This window comes from Salmo trutta, chromosome 14, assembly GCF_901001165.1.
Source record: "Salmo trutta chromosome 14, fSalTru1.1, whole genome shotgun sequence".
Lineage (NCBI taxonomy): Eukaryota > Metazoa > Chordata > Actinopteri > Salmoniformes > Salmonidae > Salmo > Salmo trutta.
In genome coordinates, this window is record NC_042970.1 from 8,500,026 (window position 1) to 8,527,311 (window position 27,286).

The following is a 27,286-nucleotide window of genomic DNA, read 5'->3' on the forward strand; positions in this document are numbered from 1 at the left end:
ACTGAACCCTGGTTGCATCAGCGCGTTGAGTAGCACTTACCGGCGGAGTTACATGCTGTTAGATATTTACATTTTCTTGTAATTTCCAGTACTTTAGCAAGTTATATCTAGGTATTTCAGTCCAAAAGCAGTTGAATTAGAGGCAGCTAGATGAAACTATTCGTGAGTGACGGAAATCCGCACTGTGTTAAAGTGCTAGCAGTCCTCGAATTTACTGGAGTCAAATGTGACGTTAAACATGTCAACCACGAAGGTAAGATAATATAACGTTAGCTAGACGTGCTAGCTAACTGGCTAACAAATGGTGTGTCCGATCATTGATACCTTTACATGTCCCGTTGGTACTGTACAAAAATAAAATAAAAATAAAGATACCACTAGGATGGTTAGCTAGCAGATTTGGTTGTTCTTGTAAAGAGGAGCCATTCATTTCATGGAGTCTGGCCATCAGGTTTGACACTGACAGATCAGATCCATCTAGTCCACTTCTGTGGAGATTGATTGAATCTCAGAATAGAAGATCAGTATTCGGGATTGAAGGGTAATGACAAATTCACCCAAGTACAATCAGTGAGTCACAGAGCTGGCAAACAAGATCACATCCACTGCACACACACACACACACACACACACACACACACACACACACACACACACACACACACACACACACACACTAATGAATGAATGAATTGACCAACTTGACCTGTGACAGCTGAGAACTGACCAGAAAAGGCTACCACCTGGTGTATTGTCATGATTGTGTTGTTCCAACAATATACAGTACTGCTGTATGCCTCTTTCCCACCAGGTGAACACAATGTAGAGACAGTCCTCTGCATATTGACTGGGCTTTACATTGTTTACATGGAATGCAGTCACTGGTAAACTAACACAGAACAGTTAGACTTTATAGGCTTCTTAACACTAGAACCTCCACAGGTCAACGGCCACTGACGTTTTGATTTAGTAAAAAATAAATTAAACCGATGTCCTGTTTTCTTCCCTGACTTTTCCTAAATGTTTGTATTTTATACTGCTCATTTGTCAGAGTTTTGAAATCACAAACAGAGAAGTATTTAGAGCCTTTTTTTTTTTTACACCTTTACCCAACTTAACTCCCAAGGCAATCTGCTGTAGGACGTTGGTACCCAGCCAGGCGCTAATGCGACTCTCTCCTCACTGAATGAATGACAGATGGATAATTGTGCACCTTACTTCACAATGGAATTTGAATTAGGCCTAACTGAAAGATAAGGAGGGTAAAGAGGTTGATTTAATTTAGAGAGACAGTAGGGTAATAATGAGTTTATTATGCCTATTTATCAGCAGTAAATAATTAGTTCCTTGAGGGTTGATACCATTCTCTTTTACGTTTTACTTTGGAAAAAGAAACAGCTTAGGACTGTTTTATTTACTATAACTTTACTACTAATCACATGTATTGTACGGGAAATAAAAACATGATACATGTTGCAGTAGGCCTTTATAATAACGTAAAACATATCCTTGACTCTATCCAGCGACGCCAACGATTCCTGCCCACTGAATGAATGGGCGATGATTGTGCAAGTTATTTCACAATCGAGTTTAAATGAGGTCTAAATGAATGATGAGGTTGATTTAATTCAGAACAACAATAGAATAACGATGAGTTTGTGTTATTCCTATTTATCAGCCGTTGGTGCTCATGTTAATAATTTGACCGGGTTGATACCATTTTTACTTTGTACAAAGAAGCAAGACTGTTTTATTTACTGTAACTCTATTACTAATCAAATGTATTGTAAGGGAATTGAAACCTTGATACGTGTTGCAGTAGACCTTTTAGAATAATGTAAAACATGTCCTTGACTCTATCCAAGTTGATGAGCAGGAAACAAACGATGCCGGTCACCCTTTACAGCCGGCCCATCCAAACTACACCAAAACTCATTTCACACATAGTAAGAGTTAGCCTGTAGACAAGATTACATTGACAATAATCTGATGAGTGACAATATTAGACTTATCAGTTGCCAAATTGTACATGAAGAGATGGGCACATCTTGTAATCGACAGATGCAGTGAAAGGATATAAAAAAAATAAAAAAAGAAACAAAAAAAAATATATATATACTGACTTGCCAAGTTAAATAAAGATTAAATATATATAAATATATATATATATGTGTGTGTGTGTATATATATATTTATATAGGCAAGGCAGTTAAGAACTAATTATTATTTACAATACCGGCCAAACCCGCCCTATGGGACTCCCAATCATGGCCGGTTGTGATACAGCCTGGATTCAAACCAGGGTCTGTAGTGACACCTCCAGCACTGAGATGCAGTGCCTTATACCGCTGCGCCACTCGGGAGCGTCACATGCAGGTTTAAACATAGTATCAGAAAGAGTTTATTCTGCAGTTTATACTACACTTACCTTTGTCAAATAACTTCAGCTCCGTTTCCAAATGTAACTTTTTTTCCCCAAGAATATCCGTACTGTCCATGCATTCAGCACATGACCAGTCGCGCGGCAGCTTTTGCTCTGGCTACTAAGCCAAAAACGAGTAACATAATAAACGTAAAATTAAAATATGCTATTTAATTATTCAAGTTATCATGTACAATTGTTCATGTACTGTTTTTGTTTAGGAATAGAGCAAATCATTTGACCTGTGACCTGGCTGGTTCTATTATTATATTATTAATTTCTACTTTATCAGAAGATGCTGTAACTGGACTTACTATAACTTTATTATTAATCAAATCTCCAAATTACAGTTGATCACATTTATTTATTTTATTTCACCTTTATTTAACCAGGTAGGCTAGTTGAGAACAAGTTCTCATTTGCAATTGCGACCTGGCCAAGATAAAGCAAAGCAATTCGACACATACAACAACACAGAGTTACACATGGAATAAACAAAACATACAGTCAATAATACAGCAGAACAAAAGAAAACAAAAAGTCTATATACAGTGAGTGCAAATGAGGTAAGTTAAGGCAATAAATAGGCCATGGTGGTGAAGTAATTACAATATAGCAACGAAACACTGGAATGGTAGATGTGCAGAAGATGAATGTGCAAGTAGAGATACTGGGGTGCAAAGGAGCAAGATAAATAAATAAATAAATAAATAAATACAGTATGGGGATGAGGTAGGTAGATAGATCGGCTGTTTACAGATGGGCTATGTACAGGTGCAGTGATCTGTGAGCTGCTCTGACAGCTGGTGCTTAAAGCTAGTGAGGGAGATATGAGTCTCCAGCTTCAGAGATTTTTGCAGTTTGTTCCAGTCATTGGCAGCAGAGAACTGGAAGGAAAGACGGCCAAAGGAGGAATTGGCTTTGGGGGTGACCAGTGAGATATACCTGCTGGAGTGGGTGCTGCTATGGATTACACTGTAATGTTTTTATTGTAAGGGAAAAGAAAAAAGGCAATAGACCTATGTTGTAGGACTTTGTAGAATTATACAAAACATTTGCAGATGCAACGTTTGGTAACAGAATGACGGAACAAACCATCATTCTCTTACCAAACTCTGCAGCTGCATTGTTCTTCAATTTGTTTTGTAAAACAAATCAGTGTGCAGAGTTGTATGGCTTGTTTAACTTTGCAATCATTGGTTCTTGTTTGACATTTTAAAGTGAAAAATCTGACTCTCACCATCATTCTGTTGCCGTGGAAATGCCCTTATTTCATAACTGCCAAGCCAGCAGTACACAACAAGGTTATTATGTGTATTCCCCAAAGCAGAAGGTCCTGTATTGGACGACAGAGATACGTCTCTGGTTGGGTCCTAATGCTGCGATCATAATACCTGCTCTCTCTGTCTCTGTCTCTCCATCTCTCTGAAGCTTCTCCATGATTGAGCTGCTCCATGAGCTGATTGTTTTGTAGCTTGTTGCTGAACTGTCCAGCTATGTGATCTGATCCTCCTGAGCTCAGCTGTGATGATATAGACTGACAGGGCTCTCTGTCATACAGTCCAGCCTGTCCACCCTAACATCTTTCGCTGTGGGGTCCTTGTGAGCTGTTCGATCATATAGGGAGAATCTCCATTTTTATTTAAAATGTATTTAACTAGGCAAGTCACTTAAGAACAAATTCTTAAGTTCAATGACGACCTAGGAACAGTGGGTTAACTGCCTTGTTCAGGAGCAGAACGACAGATTTTTACCTTGTCAGCTCGGGGATTCGATCTAGCAACCTTTTGGTTACTGGCCCAATGCTCTAACCACTAGGCCACCTGCCGCCCCTGATTGAATTCTCCTCACGTCCTATATCTTCGCCGCCTCCTCAAAACCCATTGGACGAGAAAGCCAGAGGTCCCTCCCCTCTGACCTCCTCATAAATGAGTTTTGAGAAGGAGTCGAGGAGAGAGGACGTGAGGAGAATTCAATCGAGATTCTCCCATAGACAGACAGACAACACACACTGACAGAAAGGACAAACTGGGACTTGGCCAGACAAGAATGTCTAGTCCTCTCTCTCTAGTCCTCTCTCTCTAGTCCTCTGTCTATCCAGGCAGCCCTAACAGAAACATTAAGCTAGCTAGTAGCTACCACACAGATTATTGCCAATCATCCTCGGTCTTACCCGTCCATAGACTGTGTAACAATAGGTCTTATCGGATTGAGTTCTGATTAGTTTTCAGATTAAAATGAATTCAAAGAATTGATGATGACGACTGAATATGTGACCAATGATCCCTTTAAAACTTTAAGATCCACTTTCAATGTTTAGCCCTCCAAAGGACATTTCTTTGTGATCCGTTTCAGGGGGGAAAAAAACACAACTCCATTACTGTGTAATAACAAACTTTAAGGTTTAAGGGCAACTTCATGAAAACGTGGTCGATAGCGAATATGTTGGTTGAGTTGTTAACTCTTACCTGTACTTTGATGGTGGGTGAGGTGAAGCTTCCTTACTATGTAAAGTGTTTTGGGTGTATAGAAAAGTACAATGTATTATTATTATTATTATTAATGATCTGTAGGCTGATGGTTGTATGTTGTTGTGTTTACAGAGAGAGTGGTGCCCTACCTCAGCCGTCCAGCCCTGCCTGCCCTGCTCCTCCCCAGTGGAACATATCTCTTCAGCCCCAACTCCATCTGCCAGTCAGTACTCCTGCTCTACCATCTATACTAACATACTATATCATTCCTACATTATATAGCCTCAGACATTTACACCTTTACTCTCTAGGCAGTCCTAAAGATCGGAATGGATATGATCAAATCTAATCTAATCAAATGTTATTTGTCACATGCGCCGAATACAACAGGTGTAGACCTTACAGTGAAATGCTGAATACAACAGGTGTAATAGACCTTACAGTGAAATGCTGAATATAACAGGTGTAGTAGACCTTACAGTGAAATGCTGAATACAACAGGTGTAATAGACCTTACAGTGAAATGCTGAATACAACAGGTGTAATAGACCTTACAGTGAAATGCTGAATACAACAGGTGTAGTAGACCTCACAGTGAAATGCTGAATACAACAGGTGTAGTAGACCTCACAGTGAAATGCTGAATACAACAGGTGTAGTAGACCTTACAGTGAAATGCTGAATACAACAGGTGTAGTAGACCTTACAGTGAAATGCTGAATACAACAGGTGTAGTAGACCTCACAGTGAAATGCTGAATACAACAGGTGTAGTAGACCTTACAGTGAAATGCTGAATACAACAGGTGTATTAGACCTTACAGTGAAATGCTGAATACAACAGGTGTAGTAGACCTTACAGTGAAATGCTGAATGCAACAGGTGTAGTAGACCTTACAGTGAAATGCTGAATACAACAGGTGTAGACCTTACAGTGAAATGCTGAATACAACAGGTGTAGTAGACCTCACAGTGAAATGCTGAGTACAACAGGTGTAGTAGACCTTACAGTGAAATGCTGAATACAACAGGTGTAGTAGACCTCACAGTGAAATGCTGAATACAACAGGTGTAGACCTCACAGTGAAATGCTGAATACAACAGGTGTAGTAGACCTCACAGTGAAATGCTGAATACAACAGGTGTAGTAGACCTTACAGTGAAATGCTGAATACAACAGGTGTAGTAGACCTCACAGTGAAATGCTGAATACAACAGGTGTAGTAGACCTTACAGTGAAATGCTGAATACAACAGGTGTAATAGACCTTACAGTGAAATGCTGAATATAACAGGTGTAGTAGACCTTACAGTGAAATGCTGAATACAACAGGTGTAATAGACCTTACAGTGAAATGCTGAATACAACAGGTGTAGTAGACCTCACAGTGAAATGCTGAATACAACAGGTGTAGTAGACCTCACAGTGAAATGCTGAATACAACAGGTGTAGTAGACCTTACAGTGAAATGCTGAATACAACAGGTGTATTAGACCTTACAGTGAAATGCTGAATACAACAGGTGTAGTAGACCTTACAGTGAAATGCTGAATACAACAGGTGTAGTAGACCTCACAGTGAAATGCTGAATACAACAGGTGTAATAGACCTTACAGTGAAATGCTGAATACAACAGGTGTAGTAGACCTCACAGTGAAATGCTGAATACAACAGGTGTAGTAGACCTCACAGTGAAATGCTGAATACAACAGGTGTAGTAGACCTCACAGTGAAATGCTGAATACAACAGGTGTAGTAGACCTCACAGTGAAATGCTGAATACAACAGGTGTAGTAGACCTTACAGTGAAATGCTGAATACAACAGGTGTAGTAGACCTCACAGTGAAATGCTGAATACAACAGGTGTAGTAGACCTTACAGTGAAATGCTGAATACAACAGGTGTAGTAGACCTTACAGTGAAATGCTGAATACAACAGGTGTAGACCTTACAGTGAAATGCTGAATACAACAGGTGTAGTAGACCTCACAGTGAAATGCTGAATACAACAGGTGTAGTAGACCTCACAGTGAAATGCTGAATACAACAGGTGTAGTAGACCTTACAGTGAAATGCTGAATACAACAGGTGTAGTAGACCTTACAGTGAAATGCTGAATTCAACAGGTGTAGACCTTACAGTGAAATGCTGAATACAACAGGTGTAATAGACCTCACAGTGAAATGCTGAATACAACAGGTGTAGACCTCACAGTGAAATGCTGAATACAACAGGTGTAGTAGACCTCACAGTGAAATGCTGAATACAACAGGTGTAGTAGACCTTACAGTGAAATGCTTACTTACAAACCCTTAACCAACAATGTAGTTCAAGAAATAGAGTTAAGAAAATTGTACAAAATAAACGTAAGTAAAAAATGTAATAAAAGTAACACAATAAAATAATAATAACAAGGCTATAGACAGGGGGTACCGGTACTGAGTCAATGTGCAGGGGTACAGGTTAGTGGAGGTAATTTGTACATGTAGGTAGGGGTAAAGTGACGAGGCATAGATAATAAACAGTGAATAGCAGCAGTGTAAAAACAAAGGGGGTGTCAATATAAATAGTCCAGGTGGCCATTTTGATTAATTGTTCAGCAGTCTTATGGCTTGGGAGTTGTTAAGGAGCCTTTTGGACCTAGACTTGGCGCTTCGGTACTGCTTGTCGTGGGGTAGCAGAGAGAACAGTCTATTACTTCGGTGACTGGAGTCTTTTGGGCTTTCCTCTGAAACTGCCTAGTATATAGGTCCTGGATGGCAGGAAGCTGGGCCCCAGTGATGTACTGGGCTGTACGCACTACACTCTGTAGTGCCTTGTGGTCAGAGGCCGAGCAGTTGCCATACCAGGCAGTGATGCAACCAGTCAGGATGCTCTCGATTGTGCAGCTGTAGAACTTTTTGAGGATCTGGGGACCCATGCAAAATCTTTTCAGTCTCCTGAGGGGGAAAGGCGTTGTTATGCCCTCTTCACGACTTTCTGTGTTTGGACCATGATATTTTCATGGTGATGTGGATACCAAGGAACTTGAAACTCTCAACCCTCTCCACTACAGCCCCTTCGACGTGAATGGGGGTGTGTTCGGCCCTCCTTTTCCTGTAGTCCACGATCATCTCCTTTGTCTTGCTCACATTGAGGGGGAGGTTGTTGGCCTGGCACCACACTGCCAGGTCTCTGACCTCCTCCCTATAGGCTGTCTCATCGTTGTCGGTGATCAGGCCTAGCATCGTTTTGTCGTCAGAAAACTTAATGATGGTGTTGGAGTCGTGCTTGGCTACGCAGTCGTGGGTGAACAGGGAGTACAGGAGGGGACTAAGCACGCACCCCTGAGGGGCCCCCGTGTTGAGGATCAGCATGGCAGGTGTGTTGTTGCCTACCCTCACCACCTGGGGGCAGCCTGTCAGGAAGTCCAGGATCCAGTTGCAGAGGGAGGTGTTTAGTCCCAGGGTCCTTAACTTAGTGATGAACTTTGTGGGCACTATTGTGTTGAACGCTGAGCTGAAGTCAATGAACAGCATTCTCACATACATTTTTGACATTTTAGTCATTTAGCAGATGCTCTTATCCAGAGCGACTTACAGTAGTGAATACATACATTTCATACATTTCTTCTCCGTACTGGTCCCCCGTGAGAATCGAACCCACACCCCTGGCGTTGCAAACACCACGTTCTACCAACTGAGCCACACGGGACCACATAGGTGTTCCTTTTGTCCAGATGGGAAAAGGTAGTGTGGAGTGTGATTGAAATTGCGTCATGTGAATTGGAGTGGGTATAGGGTTTCCGGGATGATGGTGTTGATGTGAGCCATGACCAGCCTTTCAAAGCACTTCATGGCTACCGACGTGAGTGCTAAGGGGCGGTAGTCATTTAGGCAGGTTACCTTCGCTTTATTGGGCACAGGGACTATGGTGGTCTGCTTGAAACATGTTGGTATTACAGACTCGGTCAGGGAGAGGTTGAAAATGTCAGTGGAGACACTTGCCAGTTGGTCCATGTGTGCTTTGAGGACACGTCCTGGTAATCCATCTAGGCCTTGTGAATGTTGACCTGTTTAAATGTCTTGCTCACATCGGCTACAGTGAGCGTGATCACACAGTTATCCAGAACAGCTGGTGTTCTCATGCATGCTTCAGTGTTGCTTGCCTCGAAGCGAGCATAAAAGGCATTTAGCCCGTCTGGTAGGCTCGTGTCACTGGGCAGCTTGCGGCTGGGTTTCCCTTTGTAGTCCGTAATAGTTTGCAAGCCCTGTCACGTCCAACGAGTGTCAGACGGTGTAGTAGGATTCAATCTTAGACCTGTATTGACGCTTTTTCTGTTATATGGTTCGTCTAAGGGCATAGTAAGATTTCTTATAAGATTCCGGATTAGTGTCCGGCTCCTTGAAAGCGGCAGCTCTAGCCTTTAGCTTGGTGCGGATGTTGCATGTAATCCATGGCTTCTGGTTGGGATATGTACGTACGGTCACTGTGGGGACGACGTCGATGCACTTATTGATGAAGCCAGTGACTGAGGTGGTATACTCTTCAATGCCATTGAATGAATCCCGGAACATATTCCAGTCTGTGCTAGCAAAACAGTCCTGTAGCGTAGCATCCGCGTCATCTGACCACTTCCGTATTGAGCGAGTCACTGGTACTTCCTGCTTTAGTTTTTGCTTGTAAGCAGGAATCAGGAGGATAGAGTTATGGTCAGATTTGTTAAATAGAGGGCGAGGGAGAGCTTTGTACTCCTCTCTGTGTGTGGAGTAAAGGTGTTTTTTTTCTTCATGCTGGTAGAAATGAGGTAAAACGGATTTAAGTTTGCCTGCATTAAAGTCTCCGGCCACTAGGAGTGCCACTTCTGGATGGGCATTTTCTTGTTTGCTTACGGCTTTATACAGCTCGTTGAGTGCGGTCTTAGTGCCAGCATCGGTTTGTGTTGGTAAATAGACGGCTACGAAAAATATAGATGAAAACTCTCTTGGTTGATAGTGTGGACTACAGCTTATCATGAGATACTCTACCTCAGGCGAGCAATACCTCGAGACTTCCTTAATATTAGACATCGCGCACCAGCTGGTATTGACAAATAGATAGACACCACCACCCCTCGTCTTACCGGACGTAGCTGTTCTGTCTTGCCGATGCACGGAAAACCCAGCCAACTGTATATTATCTTTGTCGTCGTTAAGCCAACTGATTTAATGCTGTAGCTGTGTGATTACCTGGTCTGTGTCGTTGTAGAGATTCCTCAGTCATCCAGTCTTTTAATCCATGTGTCCTTCCTTAGATACCTGATAGAGGTGAATGGACAGGAATCCAGTGATATCGTCAACCAGTGGCTGGAATGGGAATCTACAGAACTACAGGTAAGAATGTCTGATAAATCATCAGCCATGATGCGCCCAACCTTAGTGACTTCCTGGAAATCATCAGCCACGATGCTCCCATTCGTAGTGACTTCCTGGAAATCATCAGCCACGATTCTCTCATCCGTAGTGACTTCCTGGAAATCATCAGCCACGATGCTCTCATCCATTTTGACTTCCTGGAAATCATCAGCCACGATGCTCTCATTCGTAGTGACTTCCTGGAAATCATCAGCCACGATGCTCTCATCCGTAGTGACTTCCTGGAAATCATCAGCCACGATGCTCTCATCCGTAGTGACTTCCTGGAAATCATCAGCCACGATGCTCTCATCCGTAGTGACTTCCTGGAAATCATCAGCCACGATGCTCTCATCCGTAGTGACTTCCAATAAATAAATATACCATGTATATTAATTGAACATACAGACAAATCACATTCTGTTTTAATCTTGCAATTGGTGTCTTAACACTTGTTCTTTATTTAATTTTTTACTTTTTACTCCTTTATCTTCCCAAATTTCATGATATCCAATTGGTTGTTTCAGTCTTTAACCCCCGTATGGACTCAGGGGAGGCGAAGTCTGAGAGCCATTCGTCCTCCGGAATCACGACCGTGCCAAGCAGCACTGCTTCTTGACACACTGCTCGCTTAACCCGGAAGCCAGCCGCACCAATGTCTCTGAGGAAACACCATACACCTGGCGACCGTGTTGGAGTCACAGGAGTCGCTAGAGTGTGATGGGACAAGGACATCACGGACGGCCAAACCCTCCCCTAACACGGACAATTTTGCCCCGCCTCATGGGTTTCCTGGTCGCGGCCGGCTGCGACACAGCCCGGGATTGAACCCGGGTCTGTAGTGACGCCTCAAGCACTGCGATGCTGTGCCTTAGACCGCTGCGCCCCTTCCGGAGTCCCTAACGCTTGTTCTCTGTTTTACAGATGTTTGTTTTATATTCTATTATATAATATTAATAAAGTTATTCTTGTCTCCAGCCTGCAGTGATGCAGGCCCTTCACATGGTGGTGCTGCAGGGAAAAGGAGCAGAAACCACCAGGGTTCTACAGGGACCTCTCAGCTACCTGGACCAGAGCCTGAGCAAGAGGACCACGTTGTTCCTCACTGCTGTACGACAACTCAACACACACACACACACACACACACACACACACACACACACACACACACACACACACCTTTACAACTCAACACACACCTTAACAACTCAACACACACCTTCACAACTCAACACACACACCTTCACAACTCCACACACCTTCACAACTCCACACACCTTCACAACTCAACACACCTTCACAACTCAACACACCTTTACAACTCAACACACACCTTCACAACTCAACACACACACCTTCACACCTTCACAACTCCACACACCTTCACAACTCCACACACCTTCACAACTCCACACACCTTCACAACTCCACACACCTTAACAACACACACACCTTCACAACTCAACACACCTTCACAACTCAACACACCTTTACAACTCAACACACCTTTACAACTCAACACACACCTTCACAACTCAACACACACACCTTCACAACTCCACACACCTTCACAACTCCACACACCTTAACAACACACACACCTTCACACCTTCACAACTCAACACAACTTCACAACTCCACACACCTTAACAACACACACACCTTCACAACTCAACACACACACCTTCACAACTTCACAACTCAACACACCTTCACAACTCCACACACCTTAACAACACACACACCTTCACAACTCAACACACCTTCACAACTCAACACACCTTCACAACTCAACACACCTTTACAACTCAACACACCTTTACAACTCAACACACACCTTTACAACACACACACCTTCACAACTTCACAACTCAACACACCTTCACAACTCCACACACCTTAACAACACACACACCTTTACAACTCAACACACACCTTTACAACACAACTAAACACACACACACCTTCACAACTCAACACACACCTTTACAACACAACACACACACACACACCTTCACAACACACACACACACCTTCACAACACACACACACCTTCACAACACAACACAACACACACACACACACACACACAGACACACACACACACACACACACACACACATACACCATCACAACTAAACACACACCTTCACAACACACACACCTTCACAACTCAACACACACCTTTAAATCCGATTGGAAAACACACATGAATGTCAAATATAGTGTAATTAACTTCTGCTTGTATGTTACTGTAAAGTGCTGACTGACAATAGTTGTTGTGAAAAGGGCTTTCTGAATACATGTGAATGATTGATTGAACTGGGCTGTGCGTTTTAGGAGATGGTTTCAGTGGCAGACGTGGTTCTGTGGGCAGCTCTCTACCCCATCCTGTCTGACAGCAGTCTGGTATCAGGTGAGTGATACGATTATTTTTTTTAAATTAGCATTTGATCTAGTTTAGGTGTTATACAGTGGTGGAAAAAGTACCCAATTGTCATATTTGAGTAAAAGTAAAGATACTTTCATAGAAAATTATGGAAGTGAAAGTCATCCAGTAAAATACTACTTGAGTAAAAGTCTAAAAGTATTTGGTTTTAAATGTACTTAAGTATCAAAAGTAAAAGCGTAAATAATTTCAAATGTCTTATATTAAGCAAACCAGATGGCACCCTTTTCTTGTTTTAGTTTTATAGGCAGGGGGGGACACTCCAACACTGACTTCATTTACAAATGAAGCATGTGTGTTTAGTGAGTCTGCCAGATCAGAGGCATGTTTTCTTGATTTTTGTATTTTATTTAACTAGGCAAGTCAGTTAAGAACACATTCTTATTTACAATGACGATCTATCGGGGAACAGTGGGTTAACTGACTTGTTCAGGGGCAGAACGACAGATTTTTACCTTGTCAGCTCGGGGACTAGGCCACCTAACCACTAGGCCACCTGCCGGCCCAAAATAACTGTATGAATTGGACTATTTTCCTGTCCTGCTAAGCATTTAAAATGTAACGAGTACGTTTGTGTGTCAGGGAAAATGTATTGATTAAATAGTACATTATTTTCTTTAGGAATGTAGTGAAGTGAAAGTTGTCAAAAATATAAATAGTAAAGTACAGATACCCCCCAAAAACTACTTCAGTAGTACTTTAAAGTATTTTACACCACTGGTGTTATGTTAAACTTCTGTCAGTGTATGTGTTTAACCGTGGCTTCCGTTCCTCTTGGCCTTTCACCGTAGGTAATCAGACGGAGCTGCAGCACTGGTTTGAGCGTGTGGGCATGTTGGCAGCCTGTGGCTCTGCAGCCCAGACTGCACTGCACGGGAAGGGACTGAAGGCTGAGTCTCTGAAGACCTACCTGCAGAGACAGCCAGCCACACACCATGGTCAGGGACAGGTTCAGGGTAGAGGCTCACAGCCATGCAACAGCCCTGAGGTAAAACATTTAGTGTTTCATTTGTTTTAACGCCAATCCTGGGTTACAACAGTAGATCATACAAGGGAACTGTTTGGTAACATGTTTGAGGTTGTAAATGGTACAATTTGGACATGTAAGATTTATTTAAAAACACAATTCACACTGCTAATGTTATTGTCATTGAGGTTAACACAAAGCCTTTTTTTCCATTGTGGTCCTCTTTGGCCGGCAATACATAGAGAGGAGATGAGAGAGTAGCCAAAGTTCAAATCCACCCCTAGTCCTATGCTCTCTCGCTCTCTCTTTCCATATCTCTCCACCTCTCTCCACCTCTCTCCCTTTGTCTTGTGTCTCTCTCTCTCTCTCTCTCCATATTTCTCCACCTCTCTCCCTCTGTCTTGTCGTGTCTCTTTCTCTCGCTCTCTCTCTCCCCCTCTCCATATCTCTCCATATCTCTCCACCTCTCTCCACCTCTCTCCCTCTGTCTTGTCGTGTCTCTCTCTCTCTCTCTCCCTCTGTCTTGTCTCTCTCTCTCCCTCTGTCGTGTCTCTCTCTCTCTCTCTCCATATCTCTCCACTTCTCTCCCTCTGTCTTGTGTCTCTCTCTCTCCATATCTCTCCACCTCTCTCCCTCTGTCTTGTTGTGTCTCTCTCTCTCCCTGTCTCTGTCTTTCCCTCTCTGTCTCTCTCTCAGATTGATTTCTTTATTGACGTGAAATTAGATTTGTAGATATTGCCAAAGCGGTATAGTGGTACAGCATTTCAGTAAATACAGTACAATGAGGATAATGAAATCCAGTTCATTCCAGTAGTAATAATAACAGTACATATAATCATGTACACAGGTACAACACTACTGCTGTCGATACATTTAATTAAATCAAAAATATTATTATAAAAATGAAAGAGCCTCATAAATAAGTATTTCTCTCTCTCTCTTTAGCTTTACAGTTTGATGACGGGACTATAATGTGTTTTCTGTCCTCCAGGGTGGTGATGATGGGACTGTAATGTGTTTTCTGTCCTCCAGGGTGGTGATGATGGGACTGTAATGTGTTTTCTGTCCTCCAGGGTGGTGATGACAGGACTATAATGTGTTTTCTGTCCTCCAGGGTGGTGATGATGGGACTATAATGTGTTTTCTGTCCTCCAGGGTGATGATGACAGGACTGTAATGTGTTTTCTGTCCTCCAGGGTGGTGATGATGGGACTATAATGTGTTTTCTGTCCTCCAGGGTGATGATGGGACTATAATGTGTTTTCTGTCCTCCAGGGTGATGATGGGACTATAATGTGTTTTCTGTCCTCCAGGGTGATGACAGGACTATAATGTGTTTTCTGTCCTCCAGGGTGACAGGACTGTAATGTGTTTTCTGTCCTCCAGGGTGATGATGGGACTATAATGTGTTTTCTGTCCTCCAGGGTGGTGATGACAGGACTATAATGTGTTTTCTGTCCTCCAGGGTGGTGATGACAGGACTATAATGTGTGTTCTGTCCTCCAGGGTGATGATGACGGGACTATAATGTGTTTTCTGTCCTCCAGGGTGATGATGACAGGACTGTAATGTGTTTTCTGTCCTCCAGGGTGGTGATGATGGGACTATAATGTGTTTTCTGTCCTCCAGGGTGATGATGGGACTATAATGTGTTTTCTGTCCTCCAGGGTGATGATGGGACTATAATGTGTTTTCTGTCCTCCAGGGTGATGACAGGACTATAATGTGTTTTCTGTCCTCCAGGGTGATGACGGGACTATAATGTGTTTTCTGTCCTCCAGGGTGATGACGGGACTATAATGTGTTTTCTGTCCTCCAGGGTGATGATGACAGGACTATAATGTGTTTCTGTCCTCCAGGGTGATGATGACAGGACTGTAATGTGTTTTCTGTCCTCCAGGGTGGTGATGACAGGACTGTAATGTGTTTTCTGTCCTCCAGGGTGGTGATGACAGGACTGTAATGTGTTTTCTGTCCTCCAGGGTGATGACAGGACTATAATGTGTTTTCTGTCCTCCAGGGTGATGACGGGACTATAATGTGTTTTCTGTCCTCCAGGGTGGTGATGACAGGACTATAATGTGTTTTCTGTCCTCCAGGGTGATGATGACGGGACTATAATGTGTTTTCTGTCCTCCAGGGGGATGACAGGACTATAATGTGTTTTCTGTCCTCCAGGGTGATGATGGGACTATAATGTGTTTTCTGTCCTCCAGGGTGATGAAAGGACTATAATGTGTTTTCTGTCCTCCAGGGTGATGACAGGACTATAATGTGTTTTCTGTCCTCCAGGGTGATGATGACAGGACTATAATGTGTTTTCTGTCCTCCAGGGTGGTGATGACGGGACTATAATGTGTTTTCTGTCCTCCAGGGTGGTGATGACAGGACTATAATGTGTTTTCTGTCCTCCAGGGTGGTGATGACGGGACTATAATGTGTTTTCTGTCCTCCAGGGTGGTGATGACAGGACTATAATGTGTTTTCTGTCCTCCAGGGTGGTGATGACGGGACTATAATGTGTTTTCTGTCCTCCAGGGTGGTGATGACGGGACTATAATGTGTTTTCTGTACTCCAGGGTGATGATGGGACTATAATGTGTTTTCTGTCCTCCAGGGTGATGACAGGACTATAATGTGTTTTCTGTCCTCCAGGGTGGTGATGACGGGACTATAATGTGTTTTCTGTCCTCCAGGGTGGTGATGACGGGACTATAATGTGTTTTCTGTCCTCCAGGGTGGTGATGATGGGACTATAATGTGTTTTCTGTCCTCCAGGGTGATGATGGGACTGTAATGTGTTTTCTGTCCTCCAGGGTGATGATGACAGGACTATAATGTGTTTTCTGTCCTCCAGGGTGATGATGGGACTGTAATGTGTTTTCTGTCCTCCAGGGTGATGATGGGACTGTAATGTGTTTTCTGTCCTCCAGGGTGGTGATGACAGGACTATAATGTGTTTTCTGTCCTCCAGGGTGATGACAGGACTATAATGTGTTTTCTGTCCTCCAGGGTGATGATGACGGGACTATAATGTGTTTTCTGTCCTCCAGGGTGATGACAGGACTATAATGTGTTTTCTGTCCTCCAGGGTGATGATGACGGGACTATAATGTGTTTTCTGTCCTCCAGGGTGATGACAGGACTATAATGTGTTTTCTGTCCTCCAGGGTGATGATGACAGGACTATAATGTGTTTTCTGTCTTCCAGGGTGATGACAGGACTATAATGTGTTTTCTGTCCTCCAGGGTGATGACAGGACTATAATGTGTTTTCTGTCCTCCAGGGTGATGATGGGACTATAATGTGTTTTCTGTCCTCCAGGGTGATGATGGGACTGTAATGTGTTTTCTGTCCTCCAGGGTGATGACGGGACTATAATGTGTTTTCTGTCCTCCAGGGTGATGACGGGACTATAATGTGTTTTCTGTCCTCCAGGGTGATGATGACAGGACTATAATGTGTTTTCTGTCCTCCAGGGTGATGACTGGACTATAATGTGTTTTCTGTTCTCCAGGGTGATGACAGGACTATAATGTGTTTTCTGTCCTCCAGGGTGATGATGACGGGACTATAATGTGTTTTCTGTCCTCCAGGGTGATGATGACAGGACTATAATGTGTTTCTGTCCTCCAGGGTGATGATGACAGGACTGTAATGTGTTTTCTGTCGTCCAGGGTGGTGATGACAGGACTGTAATGTGTTTTCTGTCCTCCAGGGTGGTGATGACAGGACTGTAATGTGTTTTCTGTCCTCCAGGGTGATGACAGGACTATAATGTGTTTTCTGTCCTCCAGGGTGATGACGGGACTATAATGTGTTTTCTGTCCTCCAGGGTGGTGATGACAGGACTATAATGTGTTTTCTGTCCTCCAGGGTGATGATGACGGGACTATAATGTGTTTTCTGTCCTCCAGGGGGATGACAGGACTATAATGTGTTTTCTGTCCTCCAGGGTGATGATGGGACTATAATGTATTTTCTGTCCTCCAGGGTGATGAAAGGACTATAATGTGTTTTCTGTCCTCCAGGGTGATGACAGGACTATAATGTGTTTTCTGTCCTCCAGGGTGATGATGACAGGACTATAATGTGTTTTCTGTCCTCCAGGGTGGTGATGACGGGACTATAATGTGTTTTCTGTCCTCCAGGGTGGTGATGACAGGACTATAATGTGTTTTCTGTCCTCCAGGGTGGTGATGACGGGACTATAATGTGTTTTCTGTCCTCCAGGGTGGTGATGACGGGACTATAATGTGTTTTCTGTACTCCAGGGTGATGATGGGACTATAATGTGTTTTCTGTCCTCCAGGGTGATGACAGGACTATAATGTGTTTTCTGTCCTCCAGGGTGGTGATGACGGGACTATAATGTGTTTTCTGTCCTCCAGGGTGATGACGGGACTATAATGTGTTTTCTGTCCTCCAGGGTGGTGATGATGGGACTATAATGTGTTTTCTGTCCTCCAGGGTGATGATGGGACTGTAATGTGTTTTCTGTCCTCCAGGGTGATGATGACAGGACTATAATGTGTTTTCTGTCCTCCAGGGTGATGACAGGACTATAATGTGTTTTCTGTCCTCCAGGGTGATGATGACGGGGCTATAATGTGTTTTCTGTCCTCCAGGGTGATGACAGGACTATAATGTGTTTTCTGTCCTCCAGGGTGATGATGACGGGACTATAATGTGTTTTCTGTCCTCCAGGGTGATGACAGGACTATAATGTGTTTTCTGTCCTCCAGGGTGATGATGACAGGACTATAATGTGTTTTCTGTCCTCCAGGGTGATGACAGGACTTTAATGTGTTTTCTGTCCTCCAGGGTGATGATGACAGGACTATAATGTGTTTTCTGTCCTCCAGGGTGATGACAGGACTATAATGTGTTTTCTGTCCTCCAGGGTGATGACAGGACTATAATGTGTTTTCTGTCCTCCAGGGTGATGACGGGACTATAATGTGTTTTCTGTCCTCCAGGGTGATGACGGGACTATAATGTGTTTTCTGTCCTCCAGGGTGATGATGACGGGACTATAATGTGTTTTCTGTCCTCCAGGGTGATGACGGGACTATAATGTGTTTTCTGTCCTCCAGGGTGGTGATGATGGGACTATAATGTGTTTTCTGTCCTCCAGGGTGATGACGGGACTATAATGTGTTTTCTGTCCTCCAGGGTGATGATGGGACTGTAATGTGTTTTCTGTCCTCCAGGGTGATGACGGGACTATAATGTGTTTTCTGTCCTCCAGGGTGATGATGGGACTGTAATGTGTTTTCTGTCCTCCAGGGTGATGACGGGACTATAATGTGTTTTCTGTCCTCCAGGGTGGTGATGACGGGACTATAATGTGTTTTCTGTCCTCCAGGGTGATGATGACGGGACTATAATGTGTTTTCTGTCCTCCAGGGTGATGATGACGGGACTATAATGTGTTTTCTGTCCTCCAGGGTGATGATGGGACTGTAATGTGTTTTCTGTCCTCCAGGGTGATGACGGGACTATAATGTGTTTTCTGTCCTCCAGGGTGGTGATGACGGGACTATAATGTGTTTTCTGTCCTCCAGGGTGATGATGACGGGACTATAATGTGTTTTCTGTCCTCCAGGGTGATGATGGGACTATAATGTGTTTTCTGTCCTCCAGGGTGATGATGACGGGACTATAATGTGTTTTCTGTCCTCCAGGGTGATGATGGGAATATAATGTGTTTTCTGTCCTCCAGGGTGATGACAGGACTATAATGTGTTATCTGTCCTCCAGGGTGATGACGATGGTGATTGTGTGCTGTCAGAGGAAGAGATCCAGTCTTTTGCGGTCACCTGGGGTAAAGGACTTGCAGACTTACCCATGGTTCCAGAGAGACAACATCCTATGTGAGTACGCTGCATAATATCCAGTCCGCAGGGTGCTTCAGCTTCTTAAAGTACTTCTATTTGGTACTCTGAAATTCAAGTACTGAAATACCTTGAAAATCAGACATTTTTCAGAAGTTAGTGCTTGAATTACAATTTAAGAGGAGAACAGATAATGATCAAATATGTTTATGAAAATATAAAAATGTATTGGTCTCGCGAATTAAATTCCAGGCAGAGTTGTATTGCCTCACGTGTTTCTCTGGTTGCCAGGTGAGCTCGCTCATTCCACCGCCACTCAGCCAGGCAGGTACAGAACTGACTGACTAGGCACGGCCAAGCGTCACGTCGATCGCTAAAATGCCAGGAAAATGTAGATCCTGCCTTTTTGTGCTTAAGGAACATTTCTGGGATCTTTTATTTCAACTCATGAAACATGGGACCAGCACTTTACATGTTGGGTTTATATTTTTGTTCAGTGTAGTTTTACTCACCTTTTTTACCACTACATTACTGGACCCCCACCAACCCACAAGGTACAAAAAAATGCGTCAGACTTTGACATTGTGAGGGTGAATCGGCCCTGAAGAGCCAGGTGAAGGGAGGACAGACACAACGCTGCATCCTGCGTTGGTGCCTGATCTACATTTTGACTCATTCTCTGCAACAACCTCCCGAGCTTTTTTTTGCCAATCGCCTCATTCGCCCGCAATATTCCGCAGCCATTTTCCCTGCCGTTCTGGTGTCCGCTCACGTGTCGTTTTCCTCACACAGCCCCCCCCCCCCCCCCCCCCCCTCTCGGCGACACCAAAGCTGCCAGTCGGTAGCAAGATACTTTTTCGTAGCTATTAAATAGTAGATTCACAAATACCCAATAAAAACAGTCATTAAGCTGGAATTGTGTAGTAACGTGACCTAGGAAATATGTGTTCACCAGTAGGAATGTCTCAAAACTCTGCTCATCACGACTCAAATTACAACATCATCAGCACTGACTTCAGTTACCACTCATGTATATAAACTCAACAAAAAAAGAAACATCCCTTTTTCAGGACCCTGTCTTTCAAAGATAATTCGTAAAAATCCAAAAAACGTTCACGATCACGCAATCCTGTAGGGACTGATATAGGCCTACACGGTACACGGGCAAAGTACTAGCTCATGTTTTTCCTTCCTACCTGGTAGGTCCGTCACTCACCCAGGTCTGAATCAGTCCTTGATTAAAATGAGGGAATGAAAACCAGACGGGTTTCAGCCCTCCATAACCGGTGTTAAATAGCCATGGTGTACAGGAAGTGTTATGTCAGTCTGAATCTGTCTGTCTCCTGTCTATCAGTCTTGCTGAGGATGGCAAGAGGAACATCCTGCTGTCCTGTGCTTTACCTTACGTCAACAATGTCTATGTAGTGATTAATGTCGATTTGTAGTGACAAATCGATACTTTGACTCCAGGTATCAATATGTCAAAAATATACAGTACCAGTCAAAAGTTTGGACACACCTACTCATTCAAGGGTTTTTCTTTATTTTTTACTATTTTCTACATTGTAGAATAATAGTGAAGACATCAAAACTATGAAATAACACATATGGAGTCATGTAGTAACCAAAAAAGTGTTAAACAAATCAAAATTATGTTCTATTTTCGATTCTTCAAATTAGCCACCTTTTGCCTTATAGACTCCTCTGTAAACTGGTCATCTCTGTATACCCGTCGCAAGACCCACTGGTTGATGTTTATTTATAAAAACCCTCTTAGGCCTCACTCCCCACTATCTGAGATATCTACTGCAGCCCTCATCCTCCACATACAACACCCGTTCTGCCAGTCACATTCTGTTAAAGGTCCCCAAAGCACACACATCCCTGGGTCGCTCGTCTTTTCAGTTTGCTGCAGCTAGCAACTGGAACGAGCTGCAACAAACACTCAAACTGGACAGTTTTATCGCCATCTCTTCATTCAAAGACTCAATCATGGGCACTCTTACTAACACTTGTAGCTGCTTCTCGTGATGTTTTGTTGTCTCTACCTTCTTGCCCTTTGTGATGTTGTCTGTGCCAAATACTGTTTGTACCATGTATTGGGCGGCTACAATGTTGTGCTGCTGCCGTGTTGTGTTGCTACCGTGTTGCTGTCATGTTGTGTTGCTACCATGCTGTGTTGTCATGTGTTGCTGCCTTGCTATGTTGTTGTCTTAGGTCTCTCTTTGTGTAGTGTTGTGGTGTCTCTCTTGTCGTGGTGTGTGTTTTGTCCTATATATCTAAAAAAAATATTTAACTAGGCAAGTCAGTTAAGAACTAATTCTTATTTACAATGACGGCCTACCAAAAGGCCTGCGGGGACAGGGGCTGGAATATTTTTTTGTTGTTGTGTATATACAGTTGTAGTGGGAAGTTTACATACACTTAGGTTGGAGTCATTAAAACTTGTTTTTCAACCACTCCACACATGTCTTGTTAACAAACTATAGTTTTGGCAAGTCGGTTAGGACATCTACTTTGTGCATGACACAAGTAGTTTTTCCAAAAGTTGTTTACAGACAGATTATTTCACTTATAATTCACTGTATCACAATCCCAGTGGGTCAGAAGTTTACATACACTAAGTTGACTGTGCCTTTAAACAGTTTGGAAAATTCCAGAAAATGATGTTATGGCTTTAGAAGCTTCTGATAGGCGAATTGACATCATTTGAGTTAATTAGAGGTGTACCTGTGGATGTATTTCAAGGCCTACCTTCAAACTCAGTGCCTCTTTACTTGACATCGTGGGAAAATCAAAAGAAATCAGCCAAGACCTCAGAAAAATTATTGTAGACCTCCACAAGTCTGGTTCATCCTTGGGAACAATTTCCAAATGCCTGAAGGTACCACGTTGATCTGTACTAACAATAGTACGCAACTATAAACACCTTGGGACCACGCAGCTGTCATACAGCTCAGGAAGGAGACGCGTTCTGTCTCCTAGAGATGAACGTACTTTGGTGCGAAAAGTGAAAATCAATCCCAGAACAACAGCAAATGACCCTGTGAAGATCTGAAGGAAACAAGTACAAAAGTATCTATATCCACAGTAAAACGAGTCCTATATCGACATAACCTTAAAGGCCACTCAGCAAGGAAGATGCCACTGCTCCAAAACCACCATAAAAAAGTCAGACTACGGTTTGCAACTGCACATGGGAACAAAGATCGTACTTTTTGGAGAAATGTCCTCTGGTCTGATGAAACAAAAATAGAACTGTTTGGTCATAATGACCATCGTTATGTTTGGAGGAAAAAGGGGGAGGCTTGCAAGCCGAAGAACACCATCCCAACCGTGAAGCACGGGGGTAGCAGCATCATGTTGTGGGGGTGCTTTGCTGCAGGAGGAACTGGTGCACTTCACAAAATAGATGGCATCATGAGGAAGGGAAATTATGTGGATATATTGAAGCAACATCTCAAGACATCAGTCAGGGAGTTAAAGCTTGGTCGCAAATGGGTCTTCCAAATGGACAATGACCCCAAGCATACTTCCAAAGTTGTGGCAAAATGGCTTAAGGACAACAAAGTCAAGGTATTGGAGTGGCCATCACAAAGCCCTGACCTCAATCCTATAGAACATTTGTGGGCAGAACTGAAAACGTGTGTGCGAGCAAGGAGGCCTACAAACCTGACTCTGTTACACCAGCTCTGTCTGGAGGAATGGGCCAAAATTCACCCAACTTATTGTGGGAAGCTTGTGGAAGGCTACCTGAAATGTTTGACCCAAGTTAAACAATTTTAAAGGCAATGCTACCAAATACTAATTGAGTGTATGTAAACTTCTGACCCACTGAGAATGTGATGAAAGAAATAAAAACTGAAATAAATAATTCTCTCTACTATTATTCTGACATTTCACATTCTTAATATAAAGTGGTGAACCTAACTGACCTAAGACAGGGAATGTTTACTAGAATTAAAGTAAATGTCAGGAATTGTGAAAAACTGAGTTTAAATGTATTTGGCTATGGTGTAACTTCCGACTTCAACTGTGTGTGTATGTGTGTGTATGTATGTATACCAGTGGGGCTTGCGTCGGAAATACATATATGTGTATATATATATTTATATACTTATTTTTTTATCCCAGCCCCCGTCCCCGGAGGAGGCCTTTTGGTAGGCCGTCATTGTGCATTTTTTATTTTATTTATTTCACCTTTATTTATTTATTTATTTAACCTTTATTTAACCAGGTAGGCTAGTTGAGAACAAGTTCTCATTTACAACTGTGACCTGGCCAAGATAAAGCAAAGCAGTGAGACAAAAACAACAACACAGAGTTACACATGGGATTAACAAGCGTACAGTCAATAACACCATAGAAAAAAAAGAAAGTCTATATACAGTGTGTGTAAATGGTGTGAGGAGGTAAGGCAATAAATAGGCCATAGTAGCAAGTAATTACAATTTAGTATATTAACACTGGAGTGATAGATGAGCAGATGATGATGTGCAAGTAGAGATACTGGTGTGCAAAAGAGCAGAAAAGTAAATAAAAATAATATGGGGATGAGGTAGGTAGATTGGGTGGGCTATTTACAGATGGGCTATGTACAGCTGCAGCGATTGATTAGCTGCTCAGATAGCTGATGTTTAAAGTTAGTGAGGGAAATCTAAGTCTCCAGCTTCAATGATTTTTGCAATTCGTTCCAGTCATTGGCAGCAGAGAACTGGAAGGAAAGGCGGCCAAAGTAGGTGTTGGCTTTGGGGATGATTAGTGAGATATACCTGCTGGAGCGCGTGCTACGGGTGGGTGTTGTTATTGTGACCAGCGAGCTGAGATAAGGCGGAGCTTTACCTAGCATAGACTTATAGATGACCTGGAGCCAGTGGGTCTGGCGATGAATATGTAGCAAGGGCCAGCCGACTAGAGCATACAGGTCGCAGTGGTGGGTGATATAAGGGGATTTGGTAACAAAACGGATGGCACTGTGATAGACTGCATCCAGTTTGCTGAGTAGAGTATTGGAAGCTATTTTGTAGATGACATCGCCGAAGTCGAGGATCGGTAGGATAGTCAGTTTTACGAGGGTAAGTTTGGTGGCGTGAGTGATGGAGGCTTTGTTGCGAAATAGAAAGCCGATTCTAGATTTGATTTTGGATTGGAGATGTTTGATATGAGTCTGGAAGGAGAATTTACAGTCTAGCCAGACACCTAGGTATTTGTAGTTGTCCATGTATTCTAGGTCAGAACCGTCCAGAGTAGTGATGCTTGTCGGGCGGGCGGGTGCGGGTAGCGAACGGTTGAAGAGCATGCATTTGGTTTTACTAGCGTTTAAGAGCAGTTGGAGGCCACGTAAGGAGAGTTGTATGGCATTGAAGCTCGTTTGGAGGTTAGTTAACACAGTGTCCAAAGAAGGGCCAGATGTATACAGAATGGTGTCGTCTACGTAGAGGTGGATCAAAGAATCACCCGCAGCAAGAACGACATCGTTGATATATACAGAGAAAAGAGTCGGCCCGAGAATTGAACCCTGTGGCACCCCCATAGAGACTGCCAGAGGTCCGGACAACAGGCCATCAGATTTGACACACTGAACTCTGTCTGAGAAGTAGTTGGTGAACCAGGCGAGGCGGTCATTAGAGAAACCAAGGCTATTGAGTCTGCCAATAAGAATACAGTGATTGACAGAGTCGAAAGCCTTGTCCAGGTCGATGAAGACGGCTTCACAGTATTGTCTTTTATCGAATTTGTTCTTAACTGACTTGCCTTGTTTAATATTTTTTTGCCAAGCGGGTGCAAAGCTGTCATCAAGGCAAAGGGTGGCTATTTTAAAGAATCTCAAATATAAAATATATTTTGATTTTAACACTTTATTGCTTACTACATGATTCCATATGTGTTATTTCATAGTTTTTATGTCTTCTCTATTATTCTACAATGTAGAAAATTGTAAAAATAAAGAAAGATCATTGAATGAGTAGAAGTTTCCAAAATATAATAAATATATATGTGTGTGTGTGTGTGTGTGTATAGATGACATTTTTTTGTTCGGTAACGTCACCTGTACCTGCGCTAAAACACCAATATTTTTAATCATATAGCTTGTTCTCCAACTTCTTTTTAAATAGTGAGTCACTTTTTCACCCCTTTTGATTGATCAAAACAAATTTTCTCCCTGCTCTCTCTTGACTCTCTGCAGCAGACATATAGCGAGCAATATGTTTGGAACATCAAATCTCATTAAAATTGCAGTATCGAATCGCAATACATTAAGAATCGTGAGATTTGCAATACATATCGGTACCTAAGTATGGTAATAATATCATATTGTGAGCTCTCTGGCGATTCCCAGCCATAGAACTGTACTGTACTGTAAACAGGTGTATTAGTACAGTGTTTTTCCAAACTCAGTCCTGGGACCCCCCCTGGGTGCAGGTTTTGTTTGTTGCCCCTAGCACTACACAGCTGATTCAAATAACCAAAGCTTGATGATGAGTTGATTATTTGAATCGGCTGTGTTGTGCCTGGGCAGAGAAAACAGGACTGAGTTTAGGGAACGCTGTATGTGTCTTTCTGAAGGGCTCTTTTCTTACCAGTCTTCCTGTGGAGGGCAAGAGGAACGTCCTAGTGACCAGTGCCTTGCCTTATGTTAACAACGTCCCTCATCTGGGAAACATCATCGGCTGTGTGCTCAGCGCTGACGTCTTCGCCAGGTAGATAACACACTACCCTACTGTACCCTACACTACCCTACTCTACACTACTCTACTGTACACTACCCTACTGTACACTACCCTACTGTACCCTACACTACCCTACTGTACACTACCCTACTGTACCCTACACTACCCTACTATACACTACCCTACTCTACACTACCCTACTGTACACTACCCTACTGTACACTACCCTACTGTACCCTACCCTACTGTACACTACCCTACTGTACACTACCCTACTGTACCCTACCCTACTGTACACTACCCTACTGTACACTACCCTACTGTACCCTACCCTACTGTACCCTACACTACCCTACTGTACCCTACACTACCCTACTATACACTAATCTACTGTACACTACCCTACTGTACCCTACCCTACTGTACCCTACACTACTGTACCCTACCCTACTGTACCCTACCTTACTCTACACTACCCTACTGTACACTACCCTACTGTACACTACCCTACTGTACCCTACACTACCCTACACTACCCTACCCTACTGTACACTACCCTACTGTACACTACCCTACTGTACCCTACCCTACTGTACCCTACCCTACTCTACACTACCCTACTGTACACTACCCTACTGTACACTACCCTACTGTACCCTACACTACCCTACTGTACACTACCCTACTGTACACTACCCTACTCTACACTACCCTACTGTACACTACCGTACTGTACCCTACCCTACTGTACACTACCATACTATACTGTACCCTATCCTACTGTACACTACCCTACTGTACACTACCCTACTGTACACTACACTACCCTACTGTACCCTACCCTACTGTACACTACCCTACTGTACACTACCCTACTGTACACTACCCTATTGTACCCTACACTACCCTACTGTACACTACCCTACTGTACACTACCCTATTGTACCCTACACTACCCTACTGTACACTACCCTATTGTACCCTACACTACCCTACTATACACTACCCTACACTACCCTACTGTACCCTACCCTACCCTACTGTACACTACCCTACTGTACCCTACACTACCCTACTATACACTACCCTACCCTAC

General features: G+C 43.1%; 1 protein-coding gene across 1 annotated transcript; it reads left to right on the forward strand.

The window, feature by feature from the left end:
* Positions 1-26,220, forward strand: mars1 (methionyl-tRNA synthetase 1; the record flags this gene model as incomplete). The annotated part of the gene is given in 8 exon segments (XM_029774341.1): positions 1-253; positions 5,026-5,116; positions 10,166-10,244; positions 11,244-11,375; positions 12,606-12,681; positions 13,506-13,702; positions 19,446-19,558; positions 26,104-26,220. Coding segments are annotated over 8 exon segments (908 nt in total), but the record flags the coding sequence as incomplete, so codon positions are not given.
* Between the last annotated feature and the right edge of the window lie 1,066 nt (positions 26,221-27,286).